This window comes from Macaca mulatta, chromosome 5, assembly GCF_049350105.2.
Source record: "Macaca mulatta isolate MMU2019108-1 chromosome 5, T2T-MMU8v2.0, whole genome shotgun sequence".
NCBI classification, from domain to species: Eukaryota; Metazoa; Chordata; class Mammalia; order Primates; family Cercopithecidae; genus Macaca; species Macaca mulatta.
In genome coordinates, this window is record NC_133410.1 from 115,044,588 (window position 1) to 115,070,609 (window position 26,022).

The 26,022-nt window shown below is 36.6% G+C and overlaps 1 protein-coding gene across 2 annotated transcripts in view; it reads left to right on the top strand.

Annotated features, from left to right (window-relative positions):
* ARHGEF38 (Rho guanine nucleotide exchange factor 38) overlaps window positions 1-26,022 on the top strand; it is a 128,184-nt gene that overhangs the window by 65,137 nt on the left and 37,025 nt on the right. For both annotated transcript variants that reach the window (XM_015138925.3, XM_078002056.1), the window contains exons 3-5: window positions 54-177; window positions 16,186-16,333; window positions 22,093-22,110. In XM_015138925.3, coding sequence (XP_014994411.2) covers window positions 54-177; window positions 16,186-16,333; window positions 22,093-22,110 — 290 coding nt within the window. The remainder of the gene's footprint in view (window positions 1-53; window positions 178-16,185; window positions 16,334-22,092; window positions 22,111-26,022) is intronic.

A 26,022-nucleotide genomic window follows, 5' to 3' on the forward strand; every position in this document is an offset into this window, starting at 1 on the left:
AACATCCTAAATACAGTGCTTCTCTATCAGCTCAATGTTTTTTGTTTCTTCAGATTGATAGGCTGGATGTGGATAGCTTGTTTAGCAACATTGAGTCCGTGCATCAGATATCAGCCAAGCTGCTGTCATTGTTGGAAGAGGCCACAACAGACGTGGAACCGGCCATGCAAGTAATTGGTATGTTTATTCTCTTCTTGAGTTCTACAATACAACAGGAAATAATTTTTTAATAACCTCCCTTTGCTTTGGTTTTTTGTTCCTGACTCACCATGCTTCCCAGGAGATACATAAATGCTAAACCCATCTTTGGGCTCATTGTAATTATACAGACTCTGTATTTATTTTCAAATGGGTTTATATTCATTTGCAAAGTCCCTCAGTAGCACAAAACATACCATTTGCTTTTTAATTTCCAATCTTTCAATCTCTTTACTTTCCAGATGTTCTGTAATTTTTTAATGGCTAACACTTGATCCTTAAAGAATTAATTATTTAAATATTCTAATAGCTTTACTGATTTTTCGTCACAATGTTTTTTAGATCTTATGCCCATGAATCAATTTCTTTTTAGATTATAAATTTCTTACATGAGGAATGTAAAACTATTAAAGGAATGTAAGTTCTTAAAAATTTACACAAGTTCTACTTTTTTGATGCTTTCCTTTTTTCTATATTATTTACCTTCCAACTATGTTTTTACTCTTAATCAGATATATTTATTTTCTTACTCTGGTAAGATTTCAGAAGTAACAACAGAAAATATAATTTGAAAAGTATTGAGCCAAATTTGTATGCTCTCCATTTCTTGGGAATTTCCAAGGGAATAAGTGCTATGAATTCCATAAAGGCAGTTTGCACTTTAAGACATCATGCAAAGAGTGCCATGTAGACTAAGAGTTTTTTTAAATTATCGCTTCTTTATTTCACACTTAATATAAAATAACACCTCATTACAAAAATATGAAAACAATTCAGGAGCACATACAGTAACAGTAAAATTTCCTTTCATATATCCCTCCAATGCCACTGTCTTCCTCATAAGTAACCACTTGTTTGATGTAGATCCTTTGAGATAACACACACAGAGACTACACACAAACACCTTATGTCTTTACTGATTATGTCTTTGTTACCTTTTATTTGTTAGAGTTATAAAAATGGCATGAAACTTGTCTTGTTTAATATCTATAGAGAACCAAAGTTTAATGAGCAAAGCTGGTCATAGATATGAAATATAGTGAAAGAAATGACTGGGCAATAAGGCCCGCCCACTCAGAAAGATTTCTTCCACAGACAGGTTTAAATTCAGTTGTTCTTTGTGATGAAATGTCGCCAACAAATTGCAAAAATATTTCCTGAAAGAAGAACTCTACTCATTACCACACTAATTCATTAGTGTGAATTCCTTGGACATTCATTTATTAATTTAATCAATGAATAGTTACGAAGTAGCAGCATATTCACAGGGTTTGGTATTGTATGACATCGCTTGGTATCAAAAGGTGAAAGAGCTCATTTTTGTCCTTCAAAAACATTCAACCAAACAGCTTCTTGAATTGAAGGTATGGGTATAATACACCATCAAAGCAGTTTCTACACTACTGCAAACCTCAGAGGATAAAGAGAACATTTCTAGATGGGGACTCGAAGGATTCTTGAAGACGTTACTTGGGCTTAAAGTATAGGTTCTATTTCAACAATAGGGTCCACGTTGAGGAGAAGATTCTAAATGGAAATGACAGTATGAAAAACAAGTGCCAAACGAATGTCAAATGCCAAGCGTGTTTAGGAAATGAAGAGTGATCAAGCTGGAGTGAAGGACTGATGTAAGCAAGAAGTGAGAAATGAATCTGAAAGTGCAGAGTAGGGACTGGCAGCACTTGGAAATGAAGTTTGGAATTTACAGGTAATAAAGAGCCATTAAAATATTTCTAGCAAGGGTGTGATGAGACACAAAAGTTTCTGGAGAAAGAAAAATATGGTGGGTCTGAAGAGAATGCAGAGGAGGAACTGAGTCCTAGACTAGTAAATAGGTTATTATAAGAAATGTAGGCATGTGGTAATAAGCATTGAGACTAAGGAAGATGCAGTGAAAAATTTTAAAAAGGGGGTCATTTCAAGAGAAATGTAGAGGAAAGCATAAACAAGTGGTTGATTCATGTGCTGAAGTCAAAAACAATTCCAGATTTAAGGTGACCATGTATCGTGGTTTGTCTAGAGCATACTGATTTTAGTGTATTATGTAAGCATTCAGTCCAGTTTAGCATTTGTCATGGACTTTTCCTTTTCTAAAAATTATTATTGTTATTAGTTGCATCAGAAGAAGTTTTATAAGACCTTTACATCATATGTCAACTTCTGACACAATCTCTTTTAGTAGAGTGTAAGGCATGTGCAGTTAACATTTCTCACTGTAACACATGATAAACTCTGAAACATAGTCCATCTTTCCTATGCCAACCTTTTCTAGTCTCAAGGAAAGTTATATCTTTCTTTGAATTGCCACATGCAGGGAACTGGCTGATTAAATTATGCTATTTGGATATGAACAGCTAGAAACTGCAACTCCTTCCTGTTCTGGTGGTGGTGGATGTGTTGGATGCTGCAGACCCTGCCATCTACTGGGTGTGGCAGCTAGTTGTGTCATGACCCATGCTGGGTGGCCCATGTCATGACCTATGAGAGGCATGAAGCCATCAGGATGCCAGACAATGGAATTAATGGGACACGTTGTTACACATTATTACAGAATAGATGTAAATAAAATATGTATGGAAAATAGGGCCTGAGCAATCATGCTACAGAGTGTCTAGAGGCTTTTGCTACGGTAATTTGGTTACCTATTGCATGTTATAAATTGACAGCTCTTTTACAAATTTTTTGGTTATGTTTCATTCTGAAATAAACCTTTGCAGAAACAAGAATTTAATATATTCATGTTTGTGTTAGTCTGTTTTCACACTGCTATAAAGAACTACCTGAGATTGGGTAATTTATGAAGAGAAGAGGTTTAATTCACTCACAGTTCTTCAGGCTTAACAGGAAGCAAGACTGGGAGGCCTCAGGAAACTTACAATCATGGCAGAAGACAAAGGGGAAGCAAGGACCTTCTTCACACTGTGGCAGGGGTGGGGGGAGAGAGAGAGAGAGAGAGAAAGAGAGAGAGAGAGAGATCGCGCTAAGTGGGAAGTGCCACGCACTTTCAAACAACCAGATCTCATGAGAACTCACTCACTATCACAAGAACAGCAAGGGGAAAGTCCACCCCCATGATTCAATCACCTCCCCCCAGGCCCCTTTCCGCTCACATGGGGATTACAATTCAAGATGAGATTTGGGGGGGAACACAGAGCCAAACCATATCAATGTTTTAGAAAAATTTTGATTTTCTTTTTCTCAAGAGTTGCTGAGCCTATAACACACAAAATACCATCCACCAAAGGGTCCTCAATGCTATCATTGACCATAGACGATCAGAAATCTGCTGAAGCAGCAGCAATATCTATGTCAAAGTTTAGTCATTATTTTTAAAAGACTGTGCTCTAAGCAAGTGATGAAATGCTTGCAGCTGCTTAAGGTGTGTTTACATATCACTCCATGCAGCATGACTTTTCATTTAGGTCAGACAACAGTTTTCCTAAATTAATTTCATTCATTTTTAATTCTGACTTTCCTTAGGCCTATGAGAAATATAAAACAACGGTTACTAATGAGTTGGCACCATTAGCAAAGGAGTACTGCAAACAGTTAAATGATGACAGTTTTATATCAGTGTGAGCAGATGAATTGAATAATAGTTCCAATAGCAGTTAAAGTTTTAAAAATCCAATTCACAGAACCAAAGAAAAGCTTTTAGAAGTTTATCATGTCAATGGTGAATTGTCTGACCTTATTATAAATGCAACTGTCACTTTAACTTAAAAATTAAGCATTGTGACGGCAAATGATAACATGAACACAAATATTAGTGGAGCACAGCATCACAGTAAAACAATGTTTTTATTAAAATAAAAATCTATAGAGCAGACGTGTACTTGAAAATGATTGGTGCATATATGATGAAGCTGTGGAATTTATTAATTGAAGTAAAAACTATAGTGAAAATTTGCATTTATTTTTATATACACAAAATTAGAGTGAATAACAATATCTGAAGAATAAAGTTGATATTGAATTAAAAATAATCTTATGTATGACACTATACACTCTCTTTCCTGCTGGTCATCAATCAGTCTTTGGAAATATTTGATTCTTTGAAGCACCACTTTACAAATCAACCAAAGTGTCCTAACATGGCATTGGACTATTTTTGTAAACAAGCCCTCTGAAATTGAATTGCATTTTGTTAAAAATCAGTTGGAAGTCTTTAGTTAAGGTGCTCAACAAATGGAGAAAGCAACTTCAATTTTTAATCTTCACAAATAATAATTATTAAAAACAAAATTGCAAATAGGAAGACATTGAAATGTATCCCTATGAAAACAAGGAATAAGTTAAAAAAAATAAGCAATGAGAGCTCATGTATAAAATATTTAATTTTGAAAGTCCATAATCATACTTTGGAAAATCTGTCTTATGAAGAGAAGCCTTTGATGGAGCTCCTCTTTAGTAGGATAAAGTAATATTCTGTACCAGATTTCACAATCTCAACATTTGGGAAGATATTCCAAAATTACAAATAGAAACAACTTATTAGGTGAGTTTTATTTTGCAAAAAAAAAGAGAGAGAGAGAATGAAAGAAGACAATTCAAATGGAAGCAAAAAGATAATGCCTATGAAAATATTTCAGTTCAAATATTTACTTGTTTTAATACGTATAGATAATGAGAATTTTAAAAGTTTCTGTTTACCATAATTTTCTCTGAGTTCAATAGATATTTCCTTGTTTATAAAGTATTTTCTCAATTTTAAATATTATGGTTTACAAATTTCAGTATTAAATAAATATGCTGATATTGAATTATAACCCTCAAAAATTTCAATGAGTTCTTGCTGATATAAATAAATGTGGAGAAAGGACAGCTGTTCCTTACAGATTTTAATTAATAAATATAGAGAGAAAGAAGAACGGCTGGGCGCAGTGGCTCACGCCTGTAATCCCAACACTTTGGGAGTCTGAGGTGGGTGGATCACGAGGTCAGGAGTTCGAGACCAGCCTGACCAACATAGTGAAACCCTACTCTACTAAAAATATAAAAATTAGCAGAGTGGCACTCACCTGTAGTCCCAGCTACTCGGGAGGCTAAGGCAGGAGAATCGCTTGAACCCAGGAGGTGGAGCTTGCAGTGAGCCAAGATTGTGCCACTGCACTCCAGCCTGGATGAAAGAGCGAGACTCCGTCTCAAAAAAAAAAAAAAAGAAAGAAAAACGAAGGAAATGGAAAATCACATTCACATTACATAAACACTACAGTCAACTATTACAGACAAAACCTACTGGTTGATGTCATGTTTAGTGGGTGAAAGTTAGAGGAAAAATATGCTTTTCATATTCTCAAACTTTCTCCCCAAGTAATTATTAACCTCAAAGAGAAACATGGTAACTTTACATTGAGAAACTTAGCAGGGGTCACCTTTATCTAGAAATCTAGAGTTAATTTTCCTTCTCTGACAATCGTATTTTGATATGTAAGATGTTAATATCGGTGAAGCGGGGTAAAGAGTATTTGAAAAGTATCTGCACTATTTTTTTCAACTTTTCTGTAAATCAAAAATTAGTTCAAAATAAAAAATTGAAAAACAGGATTTACAGAGAATACCCAATTGAAGATGTTCATACTTCCAGATTCACTAATCATAAAATTTCAACTTTGAGGAAAATTACAGAAAATTTTATTTAAAAAATTAGGACAATGAGGCCATATTTGAAAAAGCATCAATTGGAGTCTCATTTTAATATCCTTAGCCTTTGTATCTGGGTTGGCCTTGCAACTTGCTCTGATCAATGAAATGAGGCAAAATGATGTTCTACAATAGCATTATCACTTTTGCTTTCTGCTTGTGAAGGGAAAGGCCCAAACTGCCCAGCCATTCCAAGCAACACAGCCAAGGCCACAGGCTTAAGAGTAAGGTCCTTGTTGACTGGCCAGCTGGCCCACAGCCAGTCCACCAACTGACGGGAAACATAGAAGTAAACCACATCAATGCCAGTTAAACGCTGCCCAATTGTTGACCCATACAATTGTGAGCAAATGAACAGTTACTGTCTTAAGCTTTTAAGTTTTGGAGAGATTCTTTTTTTTTTTTCCTGCGGTAATTGCTAACTAATACAGATTAACAGATGAGAGATTAATTTATTTCAACTCAAATGGTGAGGGAAAACTAGATTTGGAAGGTGGTTTTTGAGCTTGGACTTGAAAGATTTAGAAAGGTGGAGATTGGGTGCAAAAGGCTTTCTAAATGAGAAATAGGGTAAAGGTCTCAAAGCAAGAGTACAGCAAATTCTGAAAAAGGACAGCAGCAGCCCTATGTGACTGGAGCATAGTGCCGAGAAGGCCTCTCTGAGCCAAACGTTGAAGACACACCAATACGAGTTCACTGGCAATTTCCATGACTAAACCTTTTACCAAAGCACTTATATTCCATAAGATAAACTGATTGTTGGTGGGATGTTTCCAAAATTATGTTATCACAAATGAAAAGCACAGGCGTCCCATTTCTTTGTCCTTAGATGGCACAAATGAGAGTTTGTGATTCACAGCTGTAGTGCCAAAGGGGAAATTTTCCTGATACCTAGATAAACGAGGAGGAAAATTTTACTCAATAATAACAGAGGCATATGCTTGCAGATTTGAGAGCTCTGAGGAAGTTGTCTGTACTGTCATGTCAAGATACAAAGTGGATTTTAAAATCTTGACTTAAGCACAGTGTCTAGATAGGAAATGGGTTTTCAATCTTTATAGTGGGAGTATGAGATGTGGCTCTTGTTTCCACTTAGATGGCAGTGTAGAGTTTAAGAACACATGGGTTTTAATATCAGGTTGACTTGGGTTACATTTTGGCTTGTCCTGTTGCTAGATGTGTGATCTCATGCAAGTTACAAAACCTAATTGAACTTCAGTTTCTCATCTGGAAACTGGAGGCAATAATACCTATCCCATATGGTTTTTATGAAGATTTGACAAAATTATGTGTACAGAGATTTGGGGGACACCCAGATGCAACAGTTGAAAGATCAGAATGCAGATGTTGGAAGTAACAGGAAAGCTGTCCGCTTCAGAGAAAATGACAATGGGGAAATGGGGTTTTCAGGATCAGGGATACACCAATCCTCATAAGAAAGAGAAAAATCAGCAGTTAGCAGGTACCAGGCTGTGATATGGGAGATGGACTTCCAGTCTCCTGAGCAGGGTGAATATGGGTCCCAGTGCTGCGAGGACTTATTTCTTACAATAAAAATAAAATAAAGGTGGCTTAGTAAAAAGTCTTACAGTTCTGATTTCTGAGGAGAATGGTAAGTTCTAGGACGCTATGCTAATGGAGCCTGCCAGTGGAAGTCAGTGGCTTAGCTGTGCCAGGAGTACTGGAGAGTTGAGGTCAGATTTGAATGGACTTGTGAAAAGTCAAATATTGCACAAGATACACATAGAAATACATTTCTAAATCCCAGGAAGGAATGTGAGAGTCTGTGAGTTTCTGAACACTTTCCCAGCCTCCAGGAAGCTAAAATGAGAAGTACATAGAAAGAGTAACAGACCTTGAAGGTGCCCAATAGCCTGGAAAGAGCATGGCCTTTGAAGTGAAACAGATCCGTATCTTAATCCTGGCTGTCATCACTAGTTTGATGGCTGTGAGCAAAGTCACTTGAGCCAGTGAGGATTGCATTTGCCTGCCTGTAATGGAAACCTGTTCAAAAGGGTTTGACCAAAAAGAGGCTTATTTTTCTCACGTCACAAGAAATCCATAACTCACGAGTCCAGGACTAGTGCAACTGCTTGCTGCTCCTTGAAGCTCTTGCCTTCACAATGCTCAGCATGTGGCTTTTGGCATCATCCCTTAGATGGCTACTCCAGTTCCAGGCATCACTTCCTAAAGGCAATGAAGCAAAACTACCTCTTCAGAAGGTTTTTTTCATTTTGGGGGAATATAACCATTTCTCCAGTGACTTCTACATATATCTCATTCTATTTTGCACACATGTTATTTTATTTCACATACATGCACACACAAACACACCTTTCCACACATGCTTGGCCATCTAAATACCAGAGATTTGGGGAAAGGTCAATATTTTTAACTGGGTGTGTTACCTGTCCAAATTCTATGCATTTGGAAGAAGGAGGAACAGATAAGTAAATAGCAATGGATTCCACATTCATTTGTTCATCTTTTCAATGGAGATAACAACACTTCCATGGCAGGAAAATATCAAACATTGGGCAAAACCCCTCCAGAATGTACGCTCCATGAGGGAAGGAATTCTAGTCTGTTTTGTGACTGTTGTGTCACCAGCACCCAGAACAGTGTCTTTAATAACTATTTAATGAATGGATGAAATCAGAGATAATAGTAAGTGTGCAGTGCATTGGCTGGCACACAGAGGGAAAAGGAGATGATCGTTGTAACTGTCATCACTAAGTCTGTCTGTGGTCAATGTCACTGTCAAATGTCGATGTCAACAGTCAGTACCATTTCCAGAGGCTGCTAGGTAATATAGAGTAACTAGCTGCAGAAGAGGCAAGCTTTCTCAAGAGAAGTATTTACTAAAACAAGATAAATGGAAAATCATGAATTGGTCTAAGACACGGTCTTCCTCAGTGTTATCAACCTTACATTAAAAAAACTTATTGTACCTTTTCCTGATCCAGCCAGCCAAAACCTTCACTTTTTCAGAGAACTAATGTTGCCTCAAGATGTCAGTTGTTAAAGAATCCCGACCTGGAGTTAGTGTCTAGGAAGTCAACCAAGATTCAGGAAGAGACTGTGAGCTATCATCAAAATATACAGCTGTATTCATGAATGTTAGAGCTGGACTAATAATTAAAGGTATCTATTCCATTACTGAGACAAAAACAGTAAGGGCTGATTTGCCCAATTTACATTATTAGTAACTCTGGACACAGTCAGAAGGGACTCTAGCTGTTCCAAATACAGGCCAGAGCTCTTTCCTCTCCAACACTGACCCTCTCCACAGCCCACTAGCATCCCCCAGTTTGTCCTGCTCAGCTGCTAGCCACCTCCCATGGCCAGATGTGCTGGGTGGATGCCACCTTAGCTTCAGAATGGCCCCTTCTTTGAGAGCCCCACCACAATTATGGCATTGTCCTCCCTGGCACTGGACACAGAGATGACCATGACAGGTCCCCATCCTCCACTCTGCTCCTTTCCTTTCTCTGTTTCTCTCTTTAGGGTCCAGCTCCCTTCATTGGTCCTACTTCCTCATCTCTCATTCCCTCGTAAACCCAGTCCTCTAAAAATGCTATTACCATATCACCAGGGACCTCAGAATTGTCAAATTGAATGGACACATTTTTTTTTCTGAACTTATCTTACTCTAGTGCTTTTGAAAAAAAAAATTACCAAAATATTCTTGATATCAAAAGAGAAATATCATAAGCACCAGGAAATGTGGAGTTATGACCTGAAGCTAGAGCCATAGGCATGAAATAACTTGGAAATCTCATTTTGTCGTAAGAATTCATGTCATTTTTCCAGTCTACTCTTCTAGGAAACCAGCATTTTTTCCTTCAAATATCTTAATAAAATTGATACTCAAGGGATATACTTGTTTTAATCGCGTGGCTGCATGTCTCACCTGCCACCTGTATTTGGTTTGAATATTATAACCCTATCCAGGGTCTCTTGGGTATCCTCAGCAGCCAATTTCATCCCCTAGCTTAGGTAGAAGCTAAATGAGACTGAAGGCAAGGGAGTGTGGCTTGTTCAAGCAGCATTTACTCTTTCAGTTTCTTTCTTCTCACTTCCTCTCCTCATTTTATGCTCCTTGGGGAACAGAATGAGGCTGGGAAAGAAAGGGAGAAAGTATTCAGATGATCTGGCATTTGGGCTGGCGAATCTACTGCCTTGTTTAGTCATGGCGGCTGGGCTCCCATCCAAGGAGGATAAGCAGACCGTGGGGAACAACTCTTAAACTCGAGGTGAAAGCTGCCAGGAAACCTCTTTCACTGGAGATGGCATGTCATGGCACTTTCACTCAACTGTGTGTGTCACTCAGGGAAATGACAGTCAGAGGCCTGTATTGTTGCACCCAGATCTCAGACCTTTCCAGAGAGTGGGCCATCTCAACCCTTTCTCCATCCCACCCCCTTCTCTGTATTCTAAATACCCTGCCTTGACAACAAGTTTTGTTTAGAACCACAGATAACTTTCTTTCAGAATATACCTCAGGCCATAATTTATACTTGAGATTTTAACTAAAATGATTTTTGTAAACATCATCTTAGTTGGTTTTTAGAGTTGAACTTACTGCATAGTTTTTCTTGTTAATACAAGCAACATCCAACTTTAAATCCTCCATAACTAACAGTTCATGTCATATTTTCATAGAATTTTTAAATGAAATGTAAAAATGGGTAGTATAGAGGGGGCCTTAACTCATCAGGATTTCTCCCAAAATATTTTCCTGTCAAAGAGAAAACAAAACAAAACACAGTGAGTTGATTAGAATTAAGTTCAGCTGGGAGAAAGAGAAAACAAAAACAAAACATTACAAGCATAATAAGACAGATGTTGATTTCTCTATGTGTAGAAGTTCGAAGGCATGTGTTCTGGAGCTGTATGGCAGCTCTACTCCACAAGGTGCTCTGGGATGCAAGCTCCTTCCAGCTCACAGCTCCACTCACCAAGGGGAGGCCGTTATATTCGTGGACAAAGTAAAGGTATTAATAGTATCCAAATCCTAGGTAGCAGATGGAGACAAAGATGAAGGCAGCGTAAAGGCTGAGTCATCTGCCTCTTGAGGAAAATTCCTGGATATTGTCATGGGACACTTTCATTTATATCCCATTGTGGGCTTTAATTATATGGCCACACCAATTGGATGGGAGGATGGGAAATGTCATTTTGATTTGGGGCAGCCAAAACTTCTATTTCTTTGGAAGCCGATTATGACCATGAGGAGACAACTAGCAAATCTGTGTCACCCAGAACCCCACCAACTTAGTCAATCTTGGCAATATTTCTCACTGTTTTGTTCTTGTCCTTCCTCACGCTTCTTTGTGGCTATGCCCTCTCAGGCTTCTCTGCAGTCTCTTTTTCTTCTCTACTGTCTGCAGTGTTGGTGTTTGCCAGCATCTGGTCCTCAGGTACTCTTTTCTTCTCACTCTGTGAACATTCTTGCATGACCACATAAATTCATGTCTTATACTACCCAATTTTTACAAACCTACATCTCTGTCCAAGATACTATTTTCTTAAATCCTAGATCATATATCCAATTTCCTAAAGGATTTCTCTGCTTGAATATACAATAAGAAACTCAAACTCAGTACATCTGAAATTAAACTCATCATCTTTCCCATTAAACTCTGTTACACCATCAGTGTCTACCCACATGGTCACTTAAACCACAATTCTGGAATATGCCTGGAATCATCTCTCACACATGTTCAATGTCCATTTTTCTCCCATTCTTCTGCATCCTCCTTGCTTTCGCTTTGCTGTAGTTATAGCTAACATCTATTGAGCATTTGCATATGCCAGCTACTGATGCAGATATATTACATATTTTAACTCATTTAACCTGCAAACAACCCTATTATTATTATCTCCATTTTGCAGATGAGGAAATTAAGGAACAGATAAGTAACTTTCCCAACCGTCACACGTCGAGTAAATGGTAAAACCAGGATTTGAACCCAGGCAGTCGACTCTAGTGCACTCTCTCTTAACTGCAATAACTTTCTGTTTTAGTCCCTCATTGTCTATTTATTTTATTATTATAGAAGCCTTTCAATTTGTTTATCTTCTTCAATCTCACCAACTCTTCCCTGAAATTCCATCTTTCCTACTAATAACTACCAGAATAGTTTTTCTAAAACACAATCTGGTCACTTGCCTAAAATCCATTGGTGCTTCCCCATCACTTTCAGGTGAAAGTTCCACCTCCTTAATGTGGCACAAGGCTCTTCATGATCTGGCCCCAGTCCACCTCTACAGTCCCTTCTGGAACTTCCTCGCAGACATGGTCCCATCCAGCCACACTAGATCATTCCAATTTTCTGAACAGACCTTACTCTGCACAACTATCTCCTTGCTTTTTGCACTCACTCAGAGGTCCTATTTTAAGAGTACACTGTTATGAGCATTGCTCAAAGCTCCCCAAGGGCTGAATAGGTGGCCCTCTGTACTTTATTTACTTTTCACATAGTATGGTAAATGAAAGTTCAGTCTTCTCTCTCTCCCTTGGTACCCTGTATAATTTCTTGAAGGAAGAGTTGGTTCTTTGTATCTACAGTACCTACCAAAGTGTTTGGTGCATGATGATCATCCAGTAATTTTCAAAAAAGGATGAACTGAGGAACACAACTGCTCTTCCCTTTCATGGCAGTTTCCTAAACAAAACCCGGGATAAGGAGATCTCTTGAAAATCACTGACTTTACCCTTGTTTTCTTACCTGCAGGGGAAATTCATCTTGGAGCAGGATTACAATACTATAGAGGCCACCTGGTTTGGTATGGCACATGTCGGGGCTGCACGTGAGGGTATGGAAATAGAAAGAGGAGTGTATGTTTATTCACATCAGTAAAGGAAACAAATTGAAACACAGGAGTCATGATATCCAGACATAATATCAATATTTTGGGAAGTTATTTTTAAAGAAGATAACTAAGGAGATTTAAAAGGGTGCATTTTTTTTCTCCTTTGCATGGCAATTGCTTTTTGGGGGATGCCAATGCAGAAATTCTTGGGTTGTAGAATTTTTAAAAAGAAGAACATGCTAGTTTTATTTATTTTATAGGATTCTGGCGCCTTTGTGACAGGCAACCACAAGTGAAATTACCTTTAATGGTCTTGGCTTAGTCCCTTCTCTGCTCCGAATCATCCCCTCAAACCCACATACGTTAGACAGAGCAGTTGTCCTTCACCACTAAAGAAACGCAGCCGAGAGTTATGTTACCGTGGAAACAGAATCACTTTTTGCTGCAAGACACACTGCTTCATCTGCACTATTATGAAGCAGAATACATTGGTAGGGCTGGGAGGGAAATAAAATATTCTGCCTGCTAGTGTTGTACTTGGCCTTTGGGTGAATAAGTGACTTTCAATTAGAGTACTTAAATATCTTTTAACTTTAATAATTATTATTAGAGCCTCAACAGAATTTTACTTAGAAAAGAGGGGAAAAAAAAGATTCTTCTGTTAAAGGAAGAGCTATAAATTCTTTCAAACTAGACCACTCCTGTTAAAGAAAATTCAAGAGAATTTGCAATTAGTGGGTTCGTTGTGTATAAAGACAAGTGTTTTAGTTCTTGTTTTTTGACTTTCTGATTTGATCACCTTGTGGATTTGTGAGATTGTCCTTACCTCCTTTTAGTCTCTGCTTTTAGCTTCTTTATAGTGAGCACACTTATTTACAGCTTCATCTTGTGTTGGTCTGTGTGTATGCAGGTCCACTGTTGTCGACTTGCTGCTGAGTGTCCAGCTAAGTATGTGATCTACGCCTGTCACCAGTCCCACTTCTGAGCCCTCCCAGCCAAAGCCACTAGTTCCCATTTGCTACCTAGTTCTACTACTGGGAGACTCCCTTCATCTTATGCCCAACCCTAAATTCAGTCACAGTCCTATTTTGTTTTCTTTCCTCTACTTGATATTTCTTACTGTTTATGTTGTTATCAGTCTTGAAGAACAAATCTATATGACCTACACTAGTTGAAGGATGAACTCTGTAGAATATTAGAAACAAAACAAGAATCCTGTATCCTTCAGCTCCAAAGATGATCACAGTTATTGAGTTTTCTTATAGGCCCCCAAAAAGCACTACTAAAACAAACAAACAAAAACCTTAAAACACACACACACATAAACACACACACATACTTGCATGTGTGCACCTTATTTCACGTTACCTCAGAGTCTAACCATAATCATATAATCACAGGAAAATCCCACATAATGAAAAGGAAAAATCTTGTATTGGCTGTAAATAAATTAGAAAAGAATGTGATGCTTTAAATGTGTTAGTCTTTTAATTCTAGAGGTAGCAAAGCAACCTTAAGCGACAAATGACAATTCTTGAGCAACTAGTCAGTGGTGGGCACTTTTTATATCTATCATCCCATTTCATTCTCAAATGCATCTCAATAGCTAACTATTATTTTAATTTTACAAATAAAATGAAGGCACTAAAACTCAAATAATTTATTTAAAAAATCATTCTCCGATTGTGTAATTCATCCATGTAACCCCAAACCACTTGTACCCTAAAAGCTACTGAAATTTTGAAAAGTCATTCCAATTTCCCCACACAAACCCTAAATTGTTTCTGATTTCAAGTTTAGTGTTCTTTCCAAGTGCATCACCTCATACAGTGCTCAGCAAAGCTCTGAATTGCATAGCTGGAGTGGGGTACGTGCTAAAATCCAAGGGAGAAATAAGACTATGGCCTCTAATTCTGCCTTTCCACCTCTAGACAGGACTTTGGGAAAATCATTTATTTCTTTCAAACTCAGATTTATTAATCCTTAATTAATATGGATAAATAACCTCTTATCTCTTCATGCAAGTAGGAAGTTAATGTGTGAAAAACATGTTGAAAATATTAAGGGCACTTTTATTTCTGTGGAAAGAATGAGTTACTCCTGTTAACTATAATAGGTCCAGATTAATAGGTCCAGATCACTGTCAATCTATTCAGCCATCCCAATTAATTCAGCCACCAAGTCATTATCAATCTCAAATTTGCAATGTTTTGAGAGCTGACCCTGTCACATATTTCTTGGGTATCTGCCAAATAATTTAATGTATTGTGCTGGATCGTGTAGTGGATGCATAGTACTCATCTTTAAGTAATGAAGTGTGAGATCAAATCAAACTATTGCCCAGTATCTACTTTAGCCACCAGTTATAGACCCTATTTTATCATAATATCAAAAAGGATTCATTAAATGCCTAGATACAATTAGCCTAAGTTGCTTTATGAATATACAGTCATAACCTTGGTTCACAGTATTAAACTTATTTTTAAAATATGACCTTTTTTATTATCACATAGAAGGAAATATTTTATTTCTCTAAACTCCATTGCGTGCCCTTGAGAGAGCCTCAGGAAATATTAGTGCAGTAAATATTGAAAAATAACTTACCCAACACCTGAAATTTCGCCTTCTGTACCTCTTATAAATTAATAAAAAACTGCTTCATTTGAGCATTTCATATGTATTTACTATACTCTGAACTTTACAAATACCACCTCTTTTAATTTTTACAATGACTTTCTGAAATTGAGTATATTGGTGTCATCAGGTTTAAAGAGTTAAAACAACTTGCTCAAGTCACAATGCCAGTCTGTAGCACAGCCTGACTCAAATCCATACACACCAACTCTAAACTGCAACTTTTTTTTTTTTTTTTTTGAAGATAGAATCTTGCTCTGTCACCCAGGCTGGAGTGCAGTGGCACAATCTCGGCTCACTGCAACCTCCGCCTCCCAGGTTCAAGCGATTCTCCAGCCTCAGCCTCCCGAGTAGCTGGGGCTACAGGCACCTGCCACCACGCCTGGCTGGTTTTTGTATTTTTTGTAGAGACAGGGTTTCACTGTATTGGCCAGGTTGGTCTCACACTCCTGGCCTCGTGATCTGCCCACCTCAGCCTCCCAAAGTGCTGGGATTATAGGCATAAGCCACCACACCTGGCCACACTGCAACTCTTAATCACAATTCTGCACATCGACCTTGTATGTAAAGTCACCTTTGAGAAAACCACCTTTCTTTTGTTGCCCATCTCTGATAACTTGTTCATCCTTTGTTTTATAAAAGAAAAAAAAAAAAAGAAGGACAGAAAAAGAGAGGGAGCAAAGAAGGAAAGCAGGGAGAGAAGGAAAAAGGAAGGAAAAGAAAGAAAAGGAAAAAAAAAATCACTCAATGTTTTCCACGCTTCCTGAATAACCTGGGGATAAAGTAGTTCCCGTCCAACTTTTTGACATGAGTCAACAGTGTTGAAAATAATCATGGGAAGTGCCAGCTTTGTCAGATGATGTCATTTTGCCTTTGTTTTGCATTTATCAGGAGAAGTATTCTTGCAGATTAAAGGGCCACTGGAAGATATTTATAAAATTTACTGCTATCAACATGATGAAGCACGTAGTATACTGGAGTCCTATGAAAAGGAAGAAGAGCTGAAGGAACATTTGAGCCACTGTATCCAGTCCTTAAAGTAAGGCCTCTTCAAATGATGATTCCCATCTCCTCTCAGTCGCCCAGCAGGGAGCATTTTAAATGGGTGTAGATGAAAGATCTCCCATAAATCCTATGTTTTATGAGGCTTGCTGGGAGCTCTGCTTTGCATTCCCTTTATAAAAAGCTGACATGCCAGAAGCCCTGATTGACTTTTTTTTTTTCCCCTGTGAGAATCACTAAAAATAACATGGGAGAAGATTTAGAGTGCTGCAGAGATTGAAAAACGCAATATCAAAATATAAAATGTGGAAGAAAAGCCTCTTCTTAAAGCTATTGTAGCTTGCCTGGCCCCACGTAGTTCAAGGAGTATATGAGATAACATGTGGCCCTGTGACCACTGGAGCACATGGGTTAATGGAGTTGGTGGAATGGCCTACGACTCTCTGCATGGTTGTCTTCTTTCCCCAAACTTACTGTGGGGAGACTGGTGAAGACAAGTCAGGCCTTGCTAAAGTGAGTTTCAGAACAATTACTCATGCCTTCCTTTCTCATCTCTATTTATTTATTTGTTTATTTGTTTATTTATTTATTTATTTTTATTTTTATTTTTTTTTTGAGACGGAGTCTCCCTCTGTCACCTGGGCTGGAGTGCAGTGGCCGGATCTCAGCTCACTGCAAGCTCCGCCTCCCGGGTTCACGCCATTCTCCTGCCTCAGCCTCCCGAGTAGCTGGGACTACAGGCGCCCGCCACCTCGCCCGGCTAGTTTTTTGTATTTTTTTTAGTAGAGATGGGGTTTCACTGTGTTAGCCAGGATGGTCTCGATCTCCTGACCTCGTGATCCGCCCGTCTTGGCCTCCCAAAGTGCTGGGATTACAGGCTTGAGCCACCGCGCCCGGCCCCTTTCTCAACTCTAAAACATTGCTGGGGGTGCTACACTTTTTCTTTTCTAGAGAAAATATCTATTCACTGTGAAAATCTGAAAAATATAAGAAAGTATGTGTAAGATAAAAACCCCTTGCTATTTCACTATTAACCATTTTTTTTAAGTAATAATTTTCTTCTGATATTATTTATATGCATAAGTGTGGGTATGTGCTTGGACTGATTCTTTTAAATGGAATTGGTATCTTACTGAATATGCAGTTTCCTACCACATGAAGCTTAAAGCCAAAATCACTGCCATACTCCACATCTTACCCAGTGCCTCTCTTACAAACTCTCATTTATAAGTAGAATCCACTGTCAAATAATTTTGATTAGACCAGGAATTAACCACAGAGAGCTGTGGTATATAAGTCAGTGCACACCCGTCTGATCCTGTAGCACACCTCCCCAGTTTACTCTGTGTGGTGGGGGAAAGAGGGATCCCCAGTGGGGACTGGCATGGGGATCCTAATGTGGTACAAGAGGTTTTTAGCTGCATTAAAGAGAAATCATGATACTACTCTGGAGGAAGAGTTTCAGGCTAGAACTGGGTCTGAAAGTGAGTTTAAAATGAGCCCAGTGAATTTTTTTTTTAATAAATAAAATTTCAACTTTATTGCCCTCTACTGGTCATTAAATTTTAATTACTCTACTGGTCATTAAATTTTAATAACTGCGGTTTTAAACCATTCATGCCATGGAAAAGAATTCAAGTCACCAAATCTTAAGCATTTATTTAGTGTTTGTGCTGTGCCAAGCTTAGCTCTGGGTGCTAAGAATACAAAAGTAAATAAGACTTAGACTCTGCCCAAAGGAACTCAGTATGATCAGGTAAGTCTTAAATATAAGATGTAATGAGCAAGTAGCTCCAGTTAATTATTTCTCACTATTTTCAGCTTAGTTCAGTGTTAGCATATCAATTCAGAGAAACATTCAAGTTTGAAGTTGTGTTCATTTTAATAAATTCACATATTAGAAGCACAGTCATCTACATATTCAGGTGTTTTATCCTTTGGGTAAAAAAGGAAATGGTGCTATCCTGGGTTTGAACTAACACCTTTCCTACCTTCAACAAGTGGCAAGATCTGATCCAATAAAAGCTGGAGCCATTGTCCTTCTTCAGGTTCTAGAACCAAGAGGAGAAATGTCACAACAAGTGAACATTTAGCACCTTTGATCACCACCCCCCAAAGCCAGCCCTGGGGATGGAGGTCCTTGCCTGAAAAGAATGTGGTACATCTACTTTGAGCATGTGCTTCTAACTGTTCACCAGGAGTGGAGCTGTCTGTTCAGAGAGGAAAGGACATCAGTTTACTATTCATTAAGCTTTTAACTTTTAAGAGAAAGAAATAGACACTGCCAGAAGATTCCACTAGGCAGTATGGCCCAGTATCATATCTCCAAAAAGCAGCTAAAGGCAGAGGCAATTTCAGAACCTCATGAAGTCTCAGTTACTGAAAATTATTTTCAGACCCAATGGCTTATTTGGTCTTTTTCTGCAAGTTTCAGGTAATTCCCCTGGCCATGCCCCAAATTTTGTGTTTAGAGCTACTCTGATTTTAGGTAACAGTTGCAGGCATTGGAAGGTGTTAAGGTTTAGAAAGCAAAAAATCTGAAAGAAGCAATATTGGCACAACTATTTCTTAAGGGAAAGAAAATCAAATAAAATAGCTGAAGTTAGAGCTATTTTTCCAAAAGTTGCCTTTCCATGAAAATAAAGTTAATGATGGATTGTACTGGTCTGCCTGAAGGCTGAGGGCAGTAGAATTATTGACATTACTATAATACTGACCTCAATCGAGCTAAGCTTTAAATTCTGAGAAACAGGTTTTCAAACAGGTTTATAGGCCAAAGAGAGACTGGAACACCCTAAGGGCTTGGTTTCCCTTGCCAAGTAATCAGTCAAAGCTATTACTGTCGTTCTGCCTTTTCCTTGTGGCTAGATAACACAGCCCAAGTTCAGTTTCCAATTTCTAATAAATACTAGGTGTGGCCTCCATTTTATCCTGTACAAGGCGATATTGGAAATCTTTGTTCGAAGCAATATCCACGAGAGAGGTGGCTTCATGCCTCAGAAGTTAAGGTGGATTTTAAAGCAATTTAGGCTGTTTTTTAAACCAAAATTGCAATATGTTTATTGGGGGCCTAATAAATATTTAATAAGAGTGCTAAATAATGTTGAAAATATTTTTAAAAAATATATAAGCATAGCTCTTGCCTCCCAGAAACACAAACTCTAGTTGAGGAGATAAACAACACCATGTGGAAAGTTTAATAACAATACAAGAATTAATTTAAATAACACCAGAAGCTTTCACGGTGGCTGCAGTTCAAGACTAATTCCCAGAAGAGTAGCAGAGATATTACCTGGTTCTGTAAAAGACCCAAGTTTCTAACTTTCAATTGTTCTTTGAAGCCAATGATCTTTCAAAAGAGAGAATAATGTTGAATACTTTCACAACGTGAGGGCAATATTTTTCCGTGTGTGAGTTCCCTTGCGCCAGATCCACCAAGATCGTGTATTAAAAGTAGATTCCTATGCTCTGCCTCAGACCAAAAAAAAATAGTATTTCTGGTGGCCCAGTTCAGGGTCTGCTGTTTTAACAAGCCCCCTCCGGTGATTTTCCGTACACACTCAAGTTAAGAACTACATTAGAGGGAGAAATCGTGTCTACAGTACTCACTTGCTGCTTCCCCTGAAGCAGCTGGGTTTTTTCATCAGTATTGATACAATCTAAGCAGTAATTTCAGAGTTTGGAGACCTTCAAAAAGAAAAGATTCTAAGACTATCCAAAAGCAAATACACATCTGCATCTATAGCCTACCAATTGGAAATTAGCAAGTTTTTATTTATTCAACAAGAAGTTTTGACGGTCAAATTAGTGACCCCTAAGATTGTGTGAAATACCGTATTAAAATAGTCTCCAAAGTTATGGAAGTTATTTGCTAAAGATCTTATTACTTAGCCTTCTTGGGGTTATTTAAGGTTTCTGATCTGTATGAGGAAAGTGAAAGATAGCGTGGCTATAAATGCAAATGTAGCTATAATTAGAATAGCCTGTCTGCTGCCTCCTTTTTCTGCTTTTCCATTTATAAATACCACTAAAGTCCCTGCTGCATTTCAGAGGCCCCAGAGATCTGTTTATTTTGTAATAGAAAGAGAATGAAGAATGAAGGGGATTTTCTAAGTTTTTCAATGGGTGGAAGACACATTTCTAGCTTCATGTCTAGTTGTTATAAATGTATCTGTATTTTTCTTCTTGCTAATCAAGGCCATCATCACCAGGAGGAAAACTTCTAACTTCTAGTCATCTGGGCACTTTGGCTGCTCACATTACTCCTGGAGCTTCTCCATTCAGGGAGGAAGATAACAGCTCATGCAATGCAAAATCCAAAGGAATACATTTCAATTTGTTCACCACATTTTATACTCATTATTCTAATGGAGTGTTCCAAGTAAAAATTAAAATCACTTTTGGAAAGCCCTTCAGTTCCTTGTTATATGGCATCATGTTTGAACAAAGACTATAATCCTTAAGGAATAGTCACATGAAAACTTGTTAATTGTGAGTCAAATTATAATGTGCTCATAATGGTAGGAGGTATAGTGATAGATATATTAAATTACTTTATCCCGTAAAAGGGTAAATGGACACAATTTAAATTCTTCCTTCCTGAATTGCCTTTGTTTGGGATTAGCTTCTGCAAAATTTCAGCCTAAAAGAGATTTTTTTTAAATGACAAACAAACAAAAAGATGTTATAATATAGTGCCCCTACTCCACAGACTGTGGTTTTATCCTATTGGAAAATCTGTCAGATTTCCTTTCATAAAGTGTTATACTACATAAACACAATGTTGAATTTATGTTATGATATTTAGGTTTTACTTGGCTGAAATAAATGAAATAGAAAAAAAATCATGTTTTCTATAGAAGTTTAAAAAATAACCTTCTCTTTCAAATTCAATGTACGTGTTTTGGTTCCTTTATGATCACATTATTCACTTATTTGTTTGCATGAAAAATTGCATTTTTATTTGGATTCATTTTCTTCCACAGATTTTCTGACCTATGATCCACAAAGCATATTTGACAAATAAAATTTCCCATTAGCAGAGGAGAGAAGGAAGCGTGTGAGCCTAAAGTAAATGATTGGAAGGAAATACTGGGCAGGAGGTGGTGGTGGTGTTTCTTTCATTGCAATAGGAGAGTTCTTTAAACAGTCGTGAATAATTGCCTAAAATTATAGCAGCTGCTGATTTTTAAAAAAATTATAATTCTGTACTTGATTACCATCTAATAGGTCTTAGACTCAGCAAAACCTAGTTATACTAAGATGTCTAGCAATTCATTCATATAGCATATCTGAAGATTGAGAAAACAATTGCTTCACACATGTCCCCCACCATTTCCCACATATACAAAGTACTGAGATTAATGGAAAAAAACTTATTATTAAATCCATTAAATTTTACAAAATGCAGCTTAGGCACTTATTAAATTTTTCCTCAATCACTGAATGTAAAAAGACCATCTATTATTATGGGATGGATCATAAAATTTTTTATATTGAAAACATTTATTGTACTCCAAATGGTTGGAAACCAAAGGCCACAGTGATCAGATAATAAACACAGGATATTATTTTATTTATCCATAGCCATTTGAGGCTTTTAGATAAAAATTTTCATCTTCTTTATTTGTTAGGGACATGATTATAAAATAATGAGACTACTTCTATAAGGCATTCATGAAAATTACTTATTACTTTTATTTTACTTAAAAAAAATTTTAAAGGATTTATAATGTTTGTATATTACCTTAAATATACAGATTTACATGAATTTACTTTCTTTTTCTTCTCTTACAGGAAAATATACATGCAAGAGTAAGTACTTTCTAAAATAATATAAATCAAATATAAAAATCATGAGAAAATGCAGCTGACTATTCCTGTCCAAATCAGAATTTCTGATTTTTCTAATCATGAGTATTGCTTTTAATAAATAATCCAAGATTGAAAAGGCATTTACTCCATTATTGGTGCATATTTTACTTATTAAATTATTATCACATATACTTTACCAAACCTTTTAGAAGAATCCCAATATATAAGCTCATGCCAGAAAGTCTTTGGGAACTGTTCATCATACATATGTTTGGGAATCTTAATGTGTCCAAAAACAATTCTTTCTATGAAACATATTAGTCTTTTCAAAATCTCAGATTAATATCATAATGTATTTGAAGTTTCCATAGATGAATGCATAAGAAAAGATTATTTTATGAAAATATTAGATTTCTTCTAATTTGGGGTCTTGTATGATTTATGAAGAAAAAAGTCATACACATTATAGCATGAAAATGAAATACTAAGGTGAAATAGTTGGTTACTAGAACAATATAGAAATTATTCTAGGAAAACAGCACATACAAACACTCTGAAAGAGTTCCATTATTCTAGAAGAAAAGTGTGTCCAGGCTGATTAAAGCTGAAAGGATGAAATTGACTTAAATACAAACTCAAATTTATTTAACAGGCACGTGTTTGGCTTATGATGAGCAACTCTTTAAGGTCCCAAGCTTCTAGTGTGTGTTTGCTTGTGCGTGTATGTACTTTAAACTCCTAAGAGTTTATATCAAGAAATAAAAAGTTAACAAAATGTAAATTATATTAATGTAAGCAGCAAATACCTGTCATTCATATTTTGGTGCAGAGCAACAGTGAGAACGGAATTCTGGAACTGAAGTGAAGGAATCAGGCATCATACAGATCTGTAGACCAAGGCAGTATATCTCAGTCAAGTTGAGAAGCTGATTTTTGAGACACCACACAGGCAACCAGTTCTCTCACTTTATCAGTCTTTTCTTTCTTTTTTTTTTTCAAAAGGAAAAACTATCCTACAGGATAAACAAATATGAGTAGATTTGTCTAATGAGTTTCCAATTCTAGGCTCATTTGAATTCGAAGAGGTGCCTCGGCCTCCTGGCTTCTCTTCAAAGAGAGTTGATGTGGGGTGGGAAATGGCACTGCCTCATTATACAGCCTGTGTCCCTGGCATTGTGCCAAGGACTGGAGTTTTGCATTACTGAGTGGTTAGAGAAGAACTTCATGTGCTACAAATTCTGCTTAGGTTTCTTTTTCTAAAGCTTACATTAGGTCTTTGGAACCAAGAAACAAAATAAAGAGAGAGGAGAGAGAGATTCAGAGGAGAAGAGGGAGATATTCTTCTTAGTACAGTTAGCATGCACAGACTTCTCCATACAGAATACTTAAACAGTTCATTGTATTGAAACACTTGCTTAAAAATGGCCCTAGCACTTGCCACAATCCTGCTGTGTAGGAGTTAGCCAGGTTGTGTCTGCTCCCTCTAGACTATTCTATACATCAAGAACTAAAAAAGAAGAGCAATCCCAGCATGTGGCTGGATGCACATCAAAGCCAAGTTTGCTATGAATTATTTTTCTTCCTGTTCCTTTCATTCAGGTCATGAAGCACACATACTGCTACAGGAAAGGGCAAAAGGCAATGTCAAGTGCTGTGTAATTATTGGGCTCTTTAGTGGCAAAGGCCAGCAATGTTGCAGCCAAAAGGGCATTTAAGAGTACAAGATGTGGGTTTTTAAATGGCATTCAAAAATCCCTAACTTATGGCAATCAAAAATTATCTGTTTTTAGTGTTTTTTTAATCTACCTTTTAAAAAATGCAAAGTGAAAGATATTTGTATTTTCTAAAATGTTTACTTTGAATTATAACCTCATGCAAACATCAGACAGTATTAAAGTGACAGGAATCATACAACTTCCCACTAAAAGCAAGAAAAAAATGCCTATTCTAAACACAGCTATCTTCAGAAATGCAGTGTTTTGTTATCTTTATGCTTTCACTCTTTTCTGTATGTATTCCCTGTCAGACTAGCTATTCTCACCTTGGATTTCAAGGTTCCTATTAATCACAAAATATTATAAATTATTTTCTCTTTTCTTTGTACTTTAAAAATTATTGAAGAAACACTGCAAAAAAAGGAAAATAAAAATGAGGACAGTAAAGACAATCAGCAGTCACATTCCAAAGCTAACTATTGTAGCATTGCAGTGAGTCCCTCACTTCACCATATTTTTTTCTTTACACACATACATTGACTAAAATAGGAACACTGTATACTTCCTGTATGTCGACTTGCTACCTCATTCATCATCAATACCTTGTGAATATCTTTCCATATCAGTAAATATAAATCCACATTGTTTTATACTTGCATAATATTCTGTCTGATATATACGCCATAATTTAGTTTACCCAACCCTTACGACAGTTGAATTGTGTCTGTCTTATTGATGTCATAAGTTTATTTTTGTATATGATCTTGGTACAATAATCTGATTTTTTGATCAATTTCTGAAAGTGAAATTGCTAGATCAAATGACTTTTGATACTTATTGTCAGAACATTTCAAAAAAAGCTGAGCTAATTTACATTCCCACTACTCTTATATGAATTGTTCATTTATCCACTACTTGACAATACTAGATACAAATAATATTGGTATCTTTGTAACTTGTAATGTATAGGCCCAAATGGTATCCTGTTATTTTAATCTCCATTTTTGCTATGTACTTAACTATTTCTATTTCATTTCTAATGCATGATGTTTTTACATGATTATTCACTTTTACTGAGATGTTCATCTTTTTCTAATACGTTTATAATGTCTCTTAATTAGTGCATATTAAACTTTGTCTTATGTATTATATATAATTTTTCCAGTTTATCATCTGACTTTTAATATAGTTTATGGCTGTTTTGGGCTCTGTTTTTAATCTATAAAATTTTACAGAGCTAAATTTTTAAATAGACATCACTTTTTTTCTATGGTGTCTTTCAGATTTTGTGTCTTCCTTAGAAATTCCAGTGTTAGTTTACAAAGGATGATCCTATGATTTCTTCAAATTCCTATATGGTTTAATTTTTAGATTAAATATTTGATCTATCTTGAAATTATTTTAGTGTAAAGAATGAGGCCAAAATCCATTTTTCTTATTTTATTTATGGCTAGCTAATTCTCATAACATCTGATATTGAATAATTCATTTTTTCCCACTGAATAGGATTGTCAAATTTACCATGTACTCAATTTCTATACATATTTGTATCTATTTCTTGATTTTCTATTTTGTGCTACTCATTTGTCCATATATGTATCAATACCAAACTGCTTTTATTTTTGTAACTTTATATTTTAATATTCAGTATCATTAGTCTCAGCTCAGTAGTTTTCTTTTACAATTTTTTGAGTATTCTTGCATATTCCCTTTTTGTAAAAAAAGTTTTATGAAAAAAATGGTATATAGCCATGTTTCAATAGCCAAATCATTCTGCAAGATTTGTCAAGAAAAATAGTAATCCCCTCTTCTCCTACCAGCCCCTAAATTCTCATTAGAATACATTATTTTCACATCTTCAGCTGACTATTTTGGTATTTATCTTTATTACTTTAAAAACATCCTTGGTTGTTTTCTTTTTAGATATTATCTATTAACTTTCTCCTGTGGAAGACAAGAATTTATTTCTCTTTACTATCCCTATCTCCTCTACACAACAAGCACACACACAAATGCTTTTTCCATTTCTCCATTCCCCGAAGTGGTTACATTGTAATTTTGTTAGAGCAATAATCAATGTCTGAATTATTATATCTAAGTAAATTTCTTTTCAGAGCTAAACCTCGAAGTGATTACTTATTTTTCTATGAGTTAACAATTGCTGATTATCGTTTTCATTGTGCCCTCCTCCCCCTCC